This window comes from Blennius ocellaris (genome assembly GCF_963422515.1).
Source record: "Blennius ocellaris genome assembly, chromosome: 8".
NCBI classification, from domain to species: Eukaryota; Metazoa; Chordata; class Actinopteri; order Blenniiformes; family Blenniidae; genus Blennius; species Blennius ocellaris.
Window position 1 is genome coordinate 10,644,582 of NC_137657.1, and position 19,124 is coordinate 10,663,705.

At 41.9% G+C, this 19,124-nt stretch overlaps 2 protein-coding genes across 3 annotated transcripts; one reads left to right on the forward strand and one right to left on the reverse strand.

The window, feature by feature from the left end:
* Positions 1–2,139: 2,139 nt before the first annotated feature.
* Positions 2,140–11,917, forward strand: rundc3b (RUN domain containing 3b; the record flags this gene model as incomplete). The annotated part of the gene is given in 11 exon segments (XM_080501344.1): positions 2,140–2,234; positions 6,397–6,512; positions 6,603–6,736; positions 7,225–7,310; positions 7,501–7,590; positions 8,709–8,789; positions 9,054–9,228; positions 9,446–9,603; positions 10,481–10,627; positions 11,582–11,642; positions 11,645–11,917. Coding segments are annotated over 11 exon segments (1,416 nt in total).
* A 1,134-nt stretch (positions 11,918–13,051) lies between these two features.
* On the reverse strand, positions 13,052–18,280 carry slc25a40 (solute carrier family 25 member 40). 2 transcript variants are annotated; one of them, XM_080501468.1, is made up of 10 exons: positions 18,136–18,280; positions 17,835–17,954; positions 16,893–16,952; positions 16,674–16,780; positions 16,379–16,446; positions 15,861–15,985; positions 14,986–15,269; positions 14,772–14,853; positions 14,208–14,288; positions 13,052–14,119 (listed from the first exon to the last, which is right to left on the reverse strand). In XM_080501468.1, the coding sequence occupies exons 2-10, from the start codon at positions 17,935–17,937 to the stop codon at positions 13,995–13,997; spliced, it is 1,035 nt and encodes a 344-aa protein (XP_080357594.1). In that variant the 5' UTR covers positions 17,938–17,954; positions 18,136–18,280; the 3' UTR covers positions 13,052–13,994. The 2 variants fall into 2 exon arrangements, with proteins under 2 accessions (XP_080357594.1, XP_080357593.1); XM_080501467.1 differs by having other exon boundaries at positions 14,772–15,269.
* Positions 18,281–19,124: the final 844 nt, after the last annotated feature.

Consider the following 19,124-nt stretch of genomic DNA (forward strand, 5'->3'; position numbering starts at 1 on the left):
GAGCACATAAAATACTCACACTGGCAACCTTAAAAGGTTTTATTTTGACTTTATCTCCAGTTAAACTGACATTGCATGACTTACTGATAAAGTACAATAAAGACTGCAGTTGTATAGTATGTTGTCATACCCTGTTTGCCTACAGAACTAAAATAAAGCACACAAGAACTACATGGACTGAAGACCTGTTGTAACATTAGTTTAGCTCCGCAGCTTGTTTGTAAATCTTCTCACAGCAGAAGATTTCCTCTTCTCCCACAGTCTCACCACAACCGGTGCAAAGGCCATCTCAGTGTTGACTGTGTGCGTTTTTTCCTGTTTCTCTGACGTCACATTGAAAAGTGTCTCTGCTGTGGTTTGTCTGAAGTTTTATGTCTCGTCTTAAAGCGCTGACTGCCTTAAGTTTTACCACCACAGCACATTAATACACTGAATGCACACACACACACAATCACTGAATTCTATTCTATATAAAATATGGAGCACAGAGGCTGCAGTTTTTTTGATTTCTGGCCACTGGAGGACGCCCTCCACCTTCACCGAATTACAAACATGTTTAAAGACAGTCTGTGCTCCACGAAACGTACAAGTGGAGGTAATGTCCTCAACGTCAAAGCACACGATTGGAGCAACTTTTAAAAGATTGGTTTCTTCAGTGGAAGTGACACAAAGGTTTTTCCACATCACCACTTTAAGTAGTACACAGGATCAGGAGGTAATATCAGCGCCACTTGATGAAGAATATACGACGTGTATAAATAAATTTTAGCTGTAGGAGAAAAAACACACCATGATGGTTATTTGATTTCTGATTCATTCATTTTTGATTCACTGAAATTCAGGCAACCACTTCAAGCCCACTGTCACCTCCTTTGTGGATGTCAACCACTGCTGGTTCGAATCAGAGCGCCCTCTAGTGGAAGATGGAAGGAACATGACTCCTTTCCAACGTTTTAACAATTTTGTTCTTTTAAGCAGTTGTGTAAGTTTTCACAAAATTCTTTTTTTTTTGCCACATTTTTACTTTTTCTTTTTTAACCTTCGCCAATAAAAGTTGAGTGAGAACGTTGTGGTTTTGGCCGTATGTATTTATGTATGTATGTATGTATGTATGTATGTATGTATGTATGTATGTACCCGTCCATCATCTGAACATAAAAATTACAACCGATTTTGCCAAAAACTACTGATCCCTGCCTCCTGCACCATGTTTACACATATTTAACCTTTGACCTTCATTCTTTGTTGTATTTATACCTGACTCACGGTTTTATTATCAGATTTGAACAATAACTGGTATTTATTTACCCAGAGATGTAGTTGTAGTCTGTTGTTGCCCTATGCTTTTATTATTGCATATTCCATATGCGACTTCATTTCCCCCCTCCCGGACAAATAAAATCTTTCATTGAATGATTGATTGATTGATTGATTGATTGATTGATTTAAAAAAGGGTGGGTTATTGCAATTTTAAGGTTTATTGTTGTCGATGGTTGGTTCCGATTTCTTTTGCGTTACCTGAACGCGCCGATAGAGCGGACTGGCCTGTGATTGGCTGAGAGTAGAGAAGGGGGCGGATCAGGTGAGCGTGCAGGGTCTGGGTGCGCTCCGTGTGTCTGGTTCCGTTGGGAGGAGAAGGGGGGGGGCGCTCTGTTCTGTTTAATAATAAACTGGCTTTGCAGACAAGACGCTCGTCTTGCGGGACACTATAATAGTAACGCACAATGACATGGACAAGTAACTTTAATCGGATTACTTGGATAACTTGATAACCTGATAACATGGAAATAGTTACGCGTTAGATTACTCGTTACTGAAGAAAGTAGTCATATGAGAGTAGCGTTACTAATTAACGCGTTACCGCCATCACTGTTTATTATAAACCACATTACAACAATGTTTTAGATTGAGAGAGGCGGCAACAAAGTTATTGTTATATATATATATATATATATATATATATATATATATATATATATAGTTTGGGCTCCTCCTCCAGCTCCTCCTCTCTTCTTCCTCCTTGTAGACAGACGCAGCCGCAGCGGTTCCACAGCGGCTCCCGCACCGGGCGCATCATCAGTGGAGCCGGAGCTGGACATACAGCTGGCCGGACAGCCGGGCGGACACACCGGCCGCGGATGGCGTCGCTCGGCGTGGGGCTGCATCTGATCCGCAGGCGCGGAGCGGGCCGGAGCTCTGCGGTGGAGCGGAGGAACCTGCTGACCGTGTGCAGGTGGGAGAGAGAGGGGGTGGGGGGTGGGAGAGGGAGACCCTCATGTTGGGGATGAAACTGCGGCTGAATCATGACGCCAGATTCTATAATTCAGAGCAGTAGACGCGCGTTTAGCGCTAAAGATCTGCATAATGTGAAGAAAACATGAGCCACCGTCTGCAGGCTGAGTTAAGACAGGATCAGGATTTAATTAGATGGAGGTGACTCTCTCTTATTCAGTAAATTCATCAAAGCTTGGTGCCACAGAAACATCAGCTTTCATCCATTCATCAAACATTAATGCCATCACCTTTTAGTTACATTCATACTCAAGTGGAGGAATAACGGAGGATTTTAGAGGCTGAAGCAGGGGTTTCAAACATCCGGTCTGTGGGATAAAACTGGCCCGTAATAGTGTGAAATCTGGTGTCACGTTACAAAGTTTAGAAATTACTAACAGAATTTTAATCGCATCAACGCAGCTTCTGCTTTATTTAATAGATAGCTCATTATTTCTCGTGGAGCAGTCCTAAAAGCTGCTTCTACTATTGCTCACAATGGTAACATGCAAACTGAAGGCTGTAGAAATTGTGTATCTTAAGAAGCATCCAGCTTTTACCTGGATTTAACCTGAGCAGAAATACTAGAGGAGAGGATTTCATATCTTTCTGCAGATCTGGACGAAAGAAGGATAAAATCGAGTAATTAGTACGATTTTCAGTTGTGACAAATTTACGAAGAAAATAAGAACCAACCATAGAGGACATGCTTTTTTTTTTTTTTTAAACATTTCTCTCTATTCTGTGCGTTAAAATGAAACTGTATTTTCTTGGTAATTCTATGCTTTTTCAGGTATTGTGAAAACACACAAAGAATTTCTATTTCTTTGCACTTAAAGTTAAAACATTTGGTGCTGTGATTTCTTTTTTTGTCAAATGTATTATTATGCTGTCATTTAATTTGGCTCTGACTCTGACCACCTGTTACTATTAGGTGATATTTGTCAATGGCAGGAATATTATGTCCCTACAAGGACTTTTTTAGGACATTTGAGCGTAAAGATTTGCTGAGTAAGTTAAGTCTTGCGTCGAATATAGAGCGAACGTCGCTGAGGATGATGCTGAGGTGTCCGTGCTCGTGTCCCTTTCTGTCTCCGGTCAGCTGGACTGAAAGGCTCTCCTCTCACAGTATTGATTCGTGGTTCTTTTGGTGTTGCTGGCAGATGTCAGCGGCTGAGTGACAATCCCACTGGTACATTTGAGACACAAGAACAATCCCAGTCTGAAGATACTGTTTGGTATTTTTGCTACGAGAACAAGCCTGGTTAGCTGATTGTAGGCCAGGGAGAGACGCAGTTTCAGACCTGAGGCGGCTCAAGTGCTTCTCGAAACGGCGAGAAAAAGCAAAAACTTTTGAGACTCAAGTGATTTTTGTAGACCAGCAGATATTTGTATACCTCTTGACACACTTGATGCAGGCAAATACAGAAAGGAAATACAGTCCAAGGAATTAATCTCCTACAAACAAACATGTTTTACACAGTGAAAGATTAGTATTTCTTTTCCGTCTTTATGTCCTAGTTTTCCACCAATCTAGTCCGAGAAGCTCCATCTTCAACATCGTTCATCCAGAAATATCCACTGTGTCTCCTCAGCTCCTCGGCCTGGTCCCTCTCGCGTCACCTATAAACTCAACCTGATCTGTTAATTTATAATCCTCCCAATCCTGCTCACTTGCAATAAATATCTCATTATTTCCACCTTTGCCACCTGCAACTCGATCCCCTTCTGTGTCTCTGTCTCTAAATTCTAAAATAAATCACAGCTCATTGCTGCCTCGTAAACCTCCCCGTTTACTCCGCCTTATCCTCCCGACACACATCAGGTAAACAAAGACAGTTTATAAGCTACACGACCCACAATGCACTCGTGACCCCCCAAAAATAAACAAAAATGTAAAACTCTGTCGCAAGGTGTGTTGTGATGCTCAACAGACTTTCCTCTGCATCAGCAGGAGTTCTGTTGTTTGTTAGACTTCACATTTGTCTAAAACGAGACTTTAAACAGCAGCGGCTCTAATTTTACAAGTTAATAATAATAAAGCAGTTTAAGCATGATGGAGTCATTAGTGTTGAATACCTCACCGTTTATTAGTTACTCTGAAATGGATAATTTACCACCGACTCTTATCTTAATATTTTTCTCATGCCAAGTAGTAATTAAATTTTTTTTTAAACTTCCCATTTTTTACATGTTCTTCTCTCTTTACAGTTTAAAAACTACCGTACCGTAAACTAAACCCGATGAGCCGTCTCCACTGATTCTCCTGACAATTTACCAAAATAAGTCCCAAGACTGTTTTCATTATTTAACATTCATAATCACATGATTCTTCTCAAGAAAATTCCAGTTTTTCGCTGCTTTGGTGTCTTTCTAAACACGTTTTTCTCCAAATGAATTGTGCAGCATGCTGCCAAGTATTTTTTAATTTACTCTGGTGGATGAGACCTCGTCTCAAGTTGACATACTGGGTATGGCCATGATGGAAGATCTGCTGAGGTTGCCAAATTAATTATGCTAATGGGGGCTGAAAAGTGTGTGTGTGTGTGTGTGTGTGTGTGTGTGTGTGTGTGTGTGTGTGTGTGTGTGTGTGTGTGTGTGTGTGTGTGTGTGTGTGTGTGTGTGTGTGTGTGTGTGTGTGTGTGTGTGTGTGTGTGTGTGTGTGTGTGTGTGTGTGTGTGTGTGTGTGTGTGTGTGTGTGTGATGTAGTTATTGTCTGCAGTGGCAAAAAGCAAAGTTTGCATCTTTAGAGAAGAAATCACTGCTAAAATGTCTTTAAAAAAAAATCCTGCCGTTCAACTTCTGAAAGGATTTCAGGGTTTTGTTCTCCACAAACTGTTGACATCTAAAGAAAACAAGATGAACGGGAGGTGAAATCTCTTCAAGCACAAGTTTTCTTGAGTGATACTGATCTGGAAGCGATGATTATCAGGCGTCTCCTCGCAGCATTGAGATACTGGCACGTTCTCACCTCCTCTAACAGAAATAACAAGCATGTCTGAATTGTGTGGGAGGCCTGATCACCTGTTTCCACCATCAAAACCATCTTTTTTTCTTTTCCTGAATTCTGATTGTTTGTTTGCACCTGTTCTTTGCTCTTTTCATTCTATAATGTGGCAAATGGATATTTTCTGGTGTGTCATCACATCGGTTGCCAGATCTAACTTCCATTCATAGAACACAAGTCTGGTATGTCCAAAACAAATACAAATCCAGTCATTTGTTTTCTTTATAGAGAAAGAGTGGAGGGAAGTCGTAAGATGTGATTAAATTAATGACCGTTCTCGTGAATACAAACTAAAAAATGATCAGTATTATTTTTGGGCTTGTTTGTCAGGAAGCTCACAGCCTGTGGTAACCCTGCTGCTAAGCAACAAGGAGGAGTCAGGGAAGCGGTGTGAGATTTGAAGTCAGATTATTATCTCTTTTCCGTGAAGGACTGCACAGTGGGGGCCGCATTCATAAAACACACACACACACACGCGGTGATCCATCGCAGCCTTGTCCATTACCTTCCCTTCCTGTGTGATTACGTGGAATCAGATTAGGCTGCCGGTGCACAGGACTGTGAGGGTGGGCCGCACAACGCCACCGGGTTTATCACGGCAGATTAATCAGAGCCTGATTAAAACTGCCCGTTTCACATTTTCCATCATTCAGTCACACGGCAACAACGAGACGAGTGCTTCATCAGAATAATCTTTTTAGTTTTGGGAAACTGCATCATGTCATTGTTCAGTGTGGATTCATGCTGCAAAATCAACCAGGCTTATGTTTTAGATGAGAGCAGGAGTCTCTAACTCAAGTCTCCAAACAGCAAAGCCCACCCTTTTTTGTTGTTTTTTTTAAACATCTGAGCTGGCAAATGTCACTTTTCCTCAGAATGCACCGCCCTCAGGCACCGTTTTTACTGCACGCTCTCGACATAAAATTATTGCTTCATTCCCAAATAAGATCAAATCCAGCTGAAAGAAACTTAACTAGTTTACATATAACATTGATGATGTTGCTCTTTACGAAATGCGTCATTGAATCGATTGTAATGTGTGTGTGCGTGTGTGTGTGCGTGTGTGTCTGTGTGCGTGTGCGTGTGCGTGTGTGTGTGTGTCTTCTATCATGTGAAGGTTTTCAGTGAAGACTCTGCTGGACCGCTCATGTTTCGAGACAATAGATGACACATCTCCAGAGTTCGTGAACTTCGTTTCCATCCTGGAGCACATCCTCAGTCATCGACTCAAAGGTGAGAGAAACCAGAGAGTCACTAAAACAGAAGTAGTTCAAATAAGGAACATTTTATGTGTTGCACAAATCCACGTGTGCGTCTTTTCAGGTCAGACGACATGGTTCGGCTACGAGAGTCCTCGGAGCTTCTGGGATTACATAAGAGCTGCTTGCAGTAAAGTACCTCATAATTGCATTCGAAGCATTGAGAGCATGGAGAACGTGCGATCGTCCCGAGCCAAGGTGAGGCGAAAAAACTCCAAAGGAATACAAAGTGAAACCCAAACAGAGCTTCTGCTCAAAACAAGGCAGGTTTTATTGACTAAAAACTTCAAGATGTGAGTCAAGTTTACAGACACAAAGCGACCCTGACTTTGAATCTGGAAGTATCAGGACCCACCATGCAGAACCAGGCGAGGAGATTTCCTCTTACTTTACATGATCCTCTTAGAAAAAGAACAAAAGAAGCACAGTTTGAAAAAACCCCAACTTGAACTGCTTCTGTTCTGCACAGATTTTCTCTCCTTTCAGCTTTTGAAAGGCGACTGATATGTGGACGGTTTAGAAACAGTTTCTCGTGGCGTCTTCCTGGCCTGTCACTTTAAAGTCATGCAACAAGACATTAATCCAGTTTAAGACCCGGTGCACAATGTCGACTTTATGTCGCTGGATGGACACTTGGATGATGAAATATTTGTCCTCCAGCACCTTTGTCATATTTCTCTCTGCAGGGCAGAGCGTGGATCAGAGTCGTCCTGATGGAGAAAAGACTCTCCGAGTACATCTCCTTCGCTTTGAGGGACTTCAGAACCACCAGGTCTTTACCTTGAATTCATACAAACACGAATCACATACGTATTTGGAAACGTTTCCCGTCAAAACAAGTACACCTCAGGTTAAATGTGCCCCTTTGGATGAACGCCATCTGCCTGCCAGATCTCACCTGCGCCATTCGATCTCAAATGGATGAATGAATGAATGAATGAATGTGTTGTTGTTTATCGTAGGAGGTTTTATGAGGACGGAGCCATCATCCTGGCGGAGGAGGCTGGGCTGCTGGCAGACACGCTGATCGGACTCAACACCATCGACTTCAGGTACTTATTACAAACTGTCATTTCTTTTTCTTTTTTTGTTTTTCTTTTAAAAATCTGTTTGAATATTTGAAATGGGAACTATTGACCTCCAACTGACTGTGACAAGACTCCAGAACACGTTAACAGACTGGGGGGGGGGGGGGGGGGGGACTTTAGTGCTGAGCAAAATCTTTGAGCAAAAAGTGGCATTACATGCTTAAATGCATGAAGTCAGTTACTTTAGTTGAAAAATGAAAGTTTCCTGTGTTCATTTATAGATTTGTTGTCATAACGTTCAAACTTTTTTCCAATGTACAAGACCTGATAGGATATTTCCTGTTATATCATTTGTAGAAATTTGCACAATAAATTATTTTTATCTTGGCACAGTTGCTTTGGCTACGCATGTCGGATTAAAAACAATTTTTCTCAACATTTCCTAGGATATCTGGCTGCTTCGACAAAGCCTGAGCAGGGTATTAATGCCATACGTGTCTGGAAAATGTGTTTTCAGCAAAATTATTCCCAAAATGTTGTTTTTTTTCTTAAAGAAAACTGTAATATAACTCAACTAATAAATGTGTCTCAAAATTCAACATGTCTGCTTTTACTGAAGGATAATCTGGTTTCACACTTCGTTTGGACATTTCACTCACAGTTACAAAGTCTTGAATTGAGGACGTTTAATAATTTGACTCTGGTTAATGATCTGCAGCAATGATTAAAGATTTATTTATTTTAATGGAAAGTTTTTCTGTTGCTTTACAACCTTGAATTAAAGTGGATTTGATTTGTGTTAGTTTTTGAGATCGAATAAAATCACTTTATACAAAACAGAAACTTCACCATGGTGCAGTGTTGCAGCCACTTTAGCGATACCTTCAATATACAGATTGTGATTTGTCTGTGTTTAGTGTTTCTTTTTACTGTTGTGTTAATGTGTCTCGGCCGAGTTCGTCAAAATCCACACAAAGAAAACAAATACAGACGATTAGAAGTGTGTGTATTAAACAAACCATCACAGAGGGATGACAAGAAAACTATCCAAAGATAATTTATAAACCATTAGAAGTCATTTGTGGATCTTATGGGCTCGTCAGAGAGGAAACTGATTCTTGTGTTGTTTCTTCTCTCTGCAGCTTCTGTCTGAAAGGCGAAGGTCTGGACGGCAGCTGTCCCGCTGTGATCGATTACACACCATACCTAAAGTTCACACAGAAGTATGTATGATCAATTATTTACGTCAGAATGTTCATCGTTAATGTGTTGTTGGCTCTCTCCATCATTTATATCTGCTTCATCTAAGTAACGGTGACGGCAGAGAGCAGCCTGCACCGTTTGCAAGATTCACACTCAACAACTCTATAATCACTTTACATGAGCCGTGTCGCATCTCCCTTGGATTTGTGGATAATGTTGAATCCGATATAAAAAGTCCAGCGTGAGCCAACTAAGGCGAAGCCGGCTGGGGTTTTCCTGCGCAGTGCCGACAGCATCAGCAGCGACGAGGAGGAGATGAGGACTCTGGGAAGCAGCGGCAGCGAGGGCAGCACCCCTGACCAGACGGCCACCGCCGCCTCCATCTTCACCGAGCAGAGCAACTTGGTCAGCAAGTGCAAACGCTTCGAGCAGAAGTATCGCACGGCGCTGGAGCAGAAGGTAAACGCGTCTCTGCGTGTCCAAGCCAGTTTGACGTTTTCCCGTGTTTGCTTTGATAACTTGCGGCCCAGTTGGCGGGACGCCAGGGGGAAATGAGTGAGGAACACTTTGTGCGAATGAACTCTCAGCTGAACGTAACGTCGCGCAAACGGCGAGGCGTCGCTCCGCTCCGTGCTCATTTGCTCATTTGAGGATGCCGGGTGTTTGTTTGCGTCAGGGTTACCTGGAAGAGCTGGTCCGTCTGCGGGAAGCCCAGCTGTCGGAGGCCGTGTCCCACAACAAGGCTCTCCAGCAGAGCCTGGCAGACGCACACCTCTCCCACACGGTGGAGAAGGAGCAGCTGGAGTACATCATCCTGGAGCTGCAGGACCAACTGTGAGTCCGTTCGCCTCCGTGTGCCGCGGCGTGCATGTGAGGGTCACCCTTGATCAGCGGGCCCAACTGTGACTTTGACATTTAGGACCCAGCGGGAAGCCCGACGACTGCAGGTGGTTTGTTATTTGTGCTGCCAGAGGATCGATGGCACTCAGGAGTTGTTTTTAGGTGAAGAGAGAAGGTGCATCAGAGTCATATCTCACACTATGAACATTAATTGAAAGCAAATGACAAGTTAGTTAATGGGATTTCCTTCTTGATCTCTAAAAATGAACCTGTGGAATTGGGTTTCAGATAATGTAGAAAAAAACTAAGTGACAGAGAGGGTGAGATGCTACAATAACAAGTGACTGAACCTGAGAATGACACTGAGTCACCGGATGATTAGAGAGAAAAACACTAATTTTTTTAAATTATGAGTTATCAATAGTTTAATCCGTTATTTCCATGTTATGAACATTTTGGAAATTGAAATAATTATTACCCACTGTGACGACTTTAATGTGATTAGATGGTGTATATTTAATTTTCTTTAAATGTTTGAAATATCTGTCGAAGTGGAATAAATCTAAAATATAATAAAGCTTCACTATTTGAATTAAATTATGGGGAAAATGTATTTTTTTCTATTGTATTCAAATGGTTGCAAGTATTTGACTTGAGATGAGCCAAAGCTGTATGATGTCATGTGCTTGTAAGCAAGTGTGAGTTTATGCAGCTTGACAGACCTGCAAGTGTAAAAAAAAAACTAGGTAAGAGTAGAAAACAGTAACTATAAACCCTGTTCCAAAGATCCTTTTTTCAGATAGATTAAGATATAATCTTCTGTTCCTTGATTAATCTTTACCAACTCTCTGATGGTTGTGTGTTTATTCAGGACTGTATTGAAGAACAATGATTTGCGGTCCAGACAAGAACTGACAGCCCATCTGACCAATCAGTGGCCGTCTCCGGACGCCTTGGACACCGACGCTGTTGCCTTGGATACGCTGCTGTACAGGAAGCGCACGGGACAGTGGGAAGAGTATGTCTGTGTTTGGATTTTTTTTATTTTGTTTAATTCAAACAACAGCATACAGACATTTTATGTTCATGTAACTTTCAGGAAACGACTCGGGCAATAAGTAGAAATTAAATAAAAATGGCAAAACCAACTCCGCCGTAAAACACGTTTAATCACACACTGACATAATGCTAAGTCATGGTGGCCACTTTAGCTGTGTTTAAAAAAAAAAAAATCACAAATATCTGTTTTGTTTTGAATCTTGCACATTCATATCAAGTACATTTACATTAGTGGAATGGTTTTACTCCCTATGAAGCATTTAGTGTCTCCTTAATTGTAGTATTTGTATTACAAGTCAATGCTGAAATAATTCACTGATTAGACATGTGAATAACTTCACTGATGGTATATTGTATTTGGGTTAATTGCGGAAGGGCCATTTTTAGACACGTCTAAATAACAACTACCTCTACTCTGGTAATGATGGTTGATGTTGCTTGAGATTGGTTTCAGTGGCGTATTCACCGGTGTGACGGTAATGTTGCTCAGGCTAATGAAAAGCCTGGCGAAAGATGTTTCAGCTTCACTGTGTTAGTAAAACCTTAAGACACCCACACACGTTATCTCTGGTTTTAAATTGGCTGAATGTCAAGAACAATGTGTTGGATATTTTGCATTGAACAGGAACGATTCTAAAAAAAATTATTTGGGCCGTAAACAAGTTGTTTTCAACGTGTGAGAGGATGATTATCAAGATTTCTTCCTCAAAAATGACAAGGAAGCGATCATCCCCACCAGAAGCGAACAAAGTTTGTTGCAGAGACGCCCACGACGCAGTTTATAGTCACTTTCCTCTGACGTGCTGCTTGAAGAACCCGGCGGTATTCAATCATTTAACGGAACCACTCGTCGGAGGTTGCTGCTGAATCGCCTTCCATTTATTGATCCTCCTCTCCCTCATTGCAGTAAGAGTTTCCAGAGTCTGGAGCAGCTGTCTGCGGACATGAGCCTCTCCCAGACGTCCCTGGAACCGTCGCACACTCTGAGTTTGGAGGCCCGGCCCGCGGCCACACAGTGGCCCCACCACCCAGGTACACCTCCTCACACGAGGGATCCACCGCTGCCCCGACCGGGACATTCACCGCTCACCTTTGGCTTTCAGCTAAAGAGGAAACGCCGTCTCTGCGAGGCCTGTGCGGCTCCCTGACCTCAGTTGGCAGTTACAAGTCTTTGGCCAGCTTGAAGTCCAGCGAGTGTCTGGCCAGTCCGGCCACAGAGATCAGCAGTCCGGGCGTCACTCCTTCCTAGGGAACCAGGAGCGTGAAAGTCGCTCACCACCACGAGCCAGGCAATCCAGGAACTTTCTCCACTTAACCTGAGCATTGATTTTGTGTTCATGGAGCTTTACGTTCTTAGTGTGGAGTCGGGAGCTTTAAGAGAAGGAAATCATATTTGAGAATCTGGTGAAAGAAAAGTTCTGCAGCCGGCTTCATCGCACTGAACAATGACCGCTGACTCAGACGTTTCAAGCGTGAATTTTTTTTTTTTAATCTGTGGCTAATTTCTTCCATTTGTTGAAAACTCATTGAAATTCCAGCCGGTTGATCTCTGACTTGTCACGTTACTTTAAAGTCTGACTAAAGCAAGTTTGCGAGTCTGTTAAGTTTTTGCAGACCATAACTTTACTGAAAAGACAAAATACTGCAAGTTCAAGTGTGATTATGGATTGTTTTCTGTAGTTAAATGAATTCATACCCGTCTTGCTCTGTCCCACTGGGTAATTGTTTTATAAAAGGTGATTGTAGCCGTTTTTGTCTTCACGGGTTCAGATATCAGGTGTAAGAAGTTCTCCGTCCCTGCTTTTGTCTCCAGTGTTATAGTCAGTATCACAGTTTAGTTCTCAGGTAAGTCACTCACTCTTCAGTTCTGGGTTTACATTAGGTTGAGCTTTATTCCCTTTAACTCTTAAAAATGCAGTATTTTGCAGTGAAGGCTGGTCACCTTTAACTCTGTACAATGACTCCTCTCCAGACTCGGTGGTGATGTGTGGTTCAGCAGCATCAAGTCCTCTGTGTTGTCGACTGGTCGTGTATCTCAACACGCTGAACTCATTACTTTACCATTTGCCTTCAGCTTGCTCCAGCGATTTGTTTGCACAGACAGACGGTAAATGTTTTATTAGATTTTGTTTTAAATTATGATTCATTTTGAATAAACTTCACTTGCCAAAACACCAACAGTTTGACTTTCGTGTATTTTTTTCCAGCAGTGATATATTTTGTTTAATCAAAACAAATTGAGTGTTGAACAGTTGAGGAGTTTTGTTTCCTCTGTGGTAAAGCTGAGGGAAATAAACAGACCAACACGTACATCTCAACTTCCCCAAGATTTAATACAAAATGAGAAAGTTTTGAATATCTTTACACAAGCAAACATCCTGTATCGGAATATTTAATCTAACTGTTTGCTTTTTTGACCAGAGGCCATAATTATTTATTTCATAATTCCTTTGTTAATTTATAGATTGATGCAGCATGTAGAAATAGCTGGCAAAGGAAACCAGCTCCGTATCAGCTGTGGAGCTTCATCAACAGTTACACTGTGTTGAAGTACACAAGAAAAAAAAAAAACCATGAAGCTCCTGTTTCAAGAGGCGAGAGGAGACGAGAAGAAAAAATGATCTTCCATCTCTGATTTAAGTGCTTCTGGCACACTGCACCCCAGTGAGACAGACAGGGAAACTATTTACTGTTAATTAAATAGTGCCTGCCATCTGCTGGCTGCTTAAATAATATTGTCTTGAGATTTGAACCTTTGAAGGAGTAGTTTTCAATGTGTGGGGTGGTCAGAGAGCCTTAATGGGATGGCAGCAGGACAAATGTGGTCATGGCATTCCATAATTTAAAAATTATGGAAAATAGAAGTTAAAACAAATTTATGGCCAATCAAATGGATATTATGTTTAGTTTTGGCTGCTTTCCTCTGGGGTCTGTCACAGTGATCCACGTTTGATTTGTCACCATTAATCTGGACTTCAGGATCACTCACTTGAAACACTTGTCGGGGATTTTGCTCAGAGACTCAGTTTGTGCTGTGATTTAAACCAGCAGACTTGTAGTTGAGAGAAGATAATTCACACACATTGAAAATCACCATTTTAAACAATGACAACTTGTTTAGGACTGATTTTAGCAGAATGCACAATATAATAAAATCTTGATTAGAAAGTCTACTAAAAAGTCATTAATACAAAAGTTGTTCCTTAAATAGCCCAGCACAGAGAATAGCATCACTTTACTCTGATTTCTGCTTTCGATTTGGCAATATTGCTTTTTTTTTGTGTGTGTGGTTGTAGTGGCGTTTGTTCGTGTCAGGGAGAAATCCATCAGGTCCGAAGTGTCCCACTTATCCTCTCCTGGTTGTGTTTACGGAAAAAGGCTTTTCCAAACTCGTAGGTGCTGATCATGATGGCACAGGCCGGGGCCACTTTGATCAGCCTGGGAAGAAAACCTGGCAAAGAAGCAGAGTGATGAAACAAATTGTTAATCATTGACATGAATGGGTCTAGAACTCGGGGAAGTACCAGGCCAATGCTTACCTGCAAACAGAGAACTGAAGCCGTCCTGAGCCACGATCCTGCTCATCACGCTGAAGGTGGACGACGAGAGCCCACTCGACACTGGCGGGAAAAAATACAATCAGCTATAAACTAACAATTTCCACACAGAATACACACAACAGCTGTGATTTAATTGCCCGACATGTCAATACAGTCTAACCAGATAAGCCTGTGTGTCTCGGTTAACACTGATTTCATGTCCCCAATCTGAGTTTGTTTAAACCTGATAAAACCTTTACATCAATACTCTGCAGAGGCAACACTCGGAAATTCAAAACGGGCCTTCCCAACCACCCATTCTAATGAGAGGACAACTTTTAAAGAGGTGAAATGTCTGTTTACATTTTCACTTTCTCCCGTGTTTAACTCTCAAAATACACAATGGACCAAACAAACAAAAGCCTGTGCTCATACAGAGTTGTTTACTTCATCTGCTTCCATTTAAATCTCCACCAAATAACTTTTTTTTTCCTGATATGTACTCATCCGAGTCACTACACAGCCTCTCCGTTACTGCATAAGCACTCTTCTGCTCATGATTACTTTGTTTAGCTTGCAGCTCTCCGAGCTCCACTTGTCTTCTCGTCTTGACGACGTCGAAAGGTAAAGTCACAACTGCTGCAATCTGAAAGAAGAGAAGTTGTGAAGAGACAAACTGCAGCTTTACAGAGTTCGGAGTGGGTTTTGTCATGTGGTTTTCTGGGTGATAAATGTGCTCGCTCAGAGGCTGAAGGCTTTTGCTTTCGGTGGAGCTTACAGATCCAGACATGGCTCCGGATGTGAACGTGATGGAAAACGTGGGTTCTCTGGCATTGTACCGTTCACACAGCCAGCTCTTTCCCAGCTCGTAGTTGTACCAGTACATGGCGGAGAAGGGCACGTCTCGGAGCAGCGTGGGGCCCAGGCCCCTCCACAGAGACAGCCAGCCCTCCGTCTTCACTGCCGAGCCGATCAGGGTGGTTAACTCCCCGTACGACTGTTTCTGCGACTGCAGCTTTGTGCGGATGAGCTCCAGGGGGCTTATCACAGTCGCCGACCCCACTGACACATGGACGAGGAAGACGAGGTGACAGAAAAAGATAGAAGACGTGAATCCTAAAGCTTCCAAAACATCAAAACTGGAATAGTGTGAAGGAGGACATTAGATAACAATGACATTGATGCCTTTATTCCTCTGTTGTCTTTAACAGGATCTGGCATCCATATTTCAATTACCACCAGAGGGGAAAAGCGAATCACTCATTTTTCTTTTAATGAAGTATAATCCGGGATGAAATTACAGAAAGTCAAGGCCATGGGCCGAGAGTATGGTGAGTTACTTCTGGAAATTAAATAACCAGCTTTCTTTGAAAACCCATCAAAAACTGTCTTATGAAGCTTTTATTTATTTGTGTATGATAATTTATGAAAGAATTCCAGGAGCTATTTGATTTTAATGTCTATAAAAACACAAATACAAATTAAATGGAGGGGGCATCTTCCAGATTTGACCAACACTCTCGTAGGTAATCACGCATGACACACCCCGTTTGTTTGAGCTGCGTTTTTTCTTTTCATTACATTTAAACAGATGCTTTTAGAAGTTCTGCCTCTATGAGCTGAAGGTGTGTGATAAAACAGTCGACGGCTCACCTCTGGCCAGTGCTCCTGCCAGAAGCGGCGCCTCCTGAGCGCGGTCTCCCATCCTCAGTCTGAGCGCTGCACACAGCTGGTCGTAACACGTGAAATAGATCACCGTCGCTGGCACTGCCATCACACTGCAAACAGGTCGTATGCAATGTCGACATAAATCAGACTTTGCTCGCAAAGTACTCCTGGTAAGTAAATGTCAATCACAAAAAAAACAAACAAACTTGCACTTATTGTAGCAATATAAATTCATGCTTCAGCAGGATCAAGGCGCTTTACATGACTGAACCTTGACGACACGCTGCCAGCTGGGCCACAGCCGCCACAATACAAGTGATGGTACTTAGAATAAATGAGTTTCTGGTTGCTCTCCATTAATTTGTACCACTTCAGAGGGAAACACCCTTAATGAGAACATCAGCCACAAGCTGAATGACTATTGACTGACCACAATCGCAGAGGAACGTAGCAACATGGTGCAAGGAAGGAATGGAAATGGTTGTAAGAGACGTTCCACTCACAGAGTGGGAGGCAGACCGCTCCATAACGACTTGATTCCTTCATGTCGAACAATCTGTACGAAGGCATCCTGCAGAGTGAAGGTGCAGTTTAACGGTTTTCCCACAACATTTAAGAATTTATATTTTTATAGTAATAATAACCTTCATTTTAAAGTGCTTTTAATCAAATTATACACACATGAACCATTCAAGTCAAACATTACAGGGAATGTGTTTGATAACAGAATTTAACTTTTATATGCAAATCATGACAGTAAACAGAAAAACACCAACATGCAAAAATATAAATTATTACCAGAGTGCCACTGAAGTGACCGGGTACTTTATACCAGACTCTGGAGTTGCCATTCTCACACAAACAGATGTGGTCCATCAGTCCATTGCAGTAAACAAAGCACTTGCCTCAAAGATAAAAAAAAACAAACACGAGTTAGATTTTTTTTTTTTATCCATCAAACATATCCAAACAAACACGAGACTGAATCAAAACAGTAGAAATCAACATGTATTCAACCTTTAGGAAAAGGATTCTTCTGTGCTTGTAGTCGGATCTTCACAACGTCCAGAGGAGTGACTGAAGAAAGAAACAACGCGATATAAACCTCTGTTCCTTTATTCAATCACTTTAATTAAATAGGATAATTTTAGCAAAATGTTCACACTCCATGTGCAAATGAATTTTGTAGTTTTAATTGACTAGAAAGAAAGAGATTAGTCAGACCATGTGAATCTTTTATTTGTTCAGACCTCCCTGGTGGCACGTGTTAAGTATCGACCTTGGATGTTAAGGACACAGGAATAAATCCCAGTTAAACTAATCATACATTAATAACTCCTTTTTTCCCCACATTGACCAATCTGTGGGCAGCCACAGTACTGCACTCTGGGGAGCTGGTGGGGGTCAAGGTTCACTGACACAGGGAGGTGATTGAACTTGCAACCTTATGATTCCATGTGTGCCTCTCCACCCTCCAGGCCAACACTGTCCCAGCACCAGGAGAAACTGGCAAGCTTCCAGTGAAACTTCAAATAAACTCGCTGTGGTGTCTGTAAATGAATACTGTTTTTTTTTCTCCTTTGTGATTAAACAATACATTTTCTTGGCTGTTTAAGAAAATGATGCAATCTTAGATAAGAACTTTCACAGGAGGGATTGCTTCCATACATTTTTAAATATTCCATTTTTTGTTGAGACCGTCTAGATGTGTTGATTGGACACAACATTTGTGAAGATTTCAAGGTCTATTATATCAGAAAAAGAGGCGTCGGGTTCAGACAATCTTAGGCTACAGCAGCTCTTGACAGTCTCAAAGATTACTGTGTATTTGCATCACTGATCAAGCCAGAGTGACGGGATGTTAAACTTCAATAGTTGATGTGCGCACAATTCTGCGAGACAAATCAAATCAAGCGTTAAAAGCACACGCGACATAGAAATATTAAAAAAGTGTCTGACCGAAGAGCGAGGTGAGGACAGCTCCGGAGCAGGACGCCACCATCTGTTGGACCGGAGTGATGCCCTCAACCGTGGAGGAAGACACAGGACTTTGACCACTCATACTGTCTTCAGAAAACACTGCGAATACACCGTTACATCAGACGATTTCTCATAAGTGCACAGGGTAAACTCAGTGTCATAATTGGCCTTGACGGACGAGGTAAATAGCGTCTGCAGAGTCGCTGAGCTGCTCGTCGCGTGGTTGTTACGTGATGTAAACATGCTAACCTTGGTTAGCCAGCTTAGCTCAACTCCTTACCTGCTGCTACACCATGACAGTAGTTTCCTCAGCAGACAGAGACATCCCTCTGAAGGGTTGGCGGTTTTGTAAGGTTGGGGTTCGAGTTAGGGTGTCCCGCGGCTTTAAAACTAAAGCATAACTGACACACGTGTGTGACTTACTGCAGACGTAACCCGAGCGAGCGACTCAGTTTACCGACTTAATGTTCCGACAAGCACTTTCTCTCACTTTTTCAAAATTACGTCTGTGACTTAGTAATAAAAGAATGCCTTGGTGCTTTAAGCAAACCGATCTTTACTAAAACAAAAATATCACTTCTATGTCTTTGCTACAAAAAAAACGAATTTCACACACTATGGAAACGTCGTCTTAAAATGTAATAACTGTGTTTACGTATTTCTGAGTTGCCAAATTTGTACGTTTTCCGTAATAATACAACAATTCGTTATTTTGTTTTTAAAACCTTCTCAAAACTCATTTAGACACAGCTTCTTTTAAAACGTTAACATACGTTGCATTGGAATTTTTGAATTAATAGCAAACCGACGATGACGTTTCAGTAAACATTGAACTCCATCAATAAAAAATTGCGTGTGCGGAAAGTGTCCAACCTGGCAGCGTCGTCCACAACAATCGCTGGATTTAAAGCGGGAAAGAGACGTTTGCAGAAAAGAGTTAAAAGCTCGTCGCGGAAGGATCACTATTATCGACAAGCAGCTCTTCTGTGTAAAGAACATGAGAGTGCAGCTCCGAGGGCGTTTACCGACTTTATCTTAAAAATGTAAACACCCCAACTTCACCGGATAAGTTTCAACCAGGAAACGAGGAGCACATAAACGTACGTTAAGTCCAGTCTGCCTTTTAAACAGTCATTCTGTCACACCTGTGTCACATTAGTCATGTATTTGCTGGAGAAAGTTTGTTCCCCCCCCCGTATTATTTCCACTCATCATAATATTGTGTTTCAGTACAGGAGCAAATAAGGATGGGACATGTTCATTGAGAAT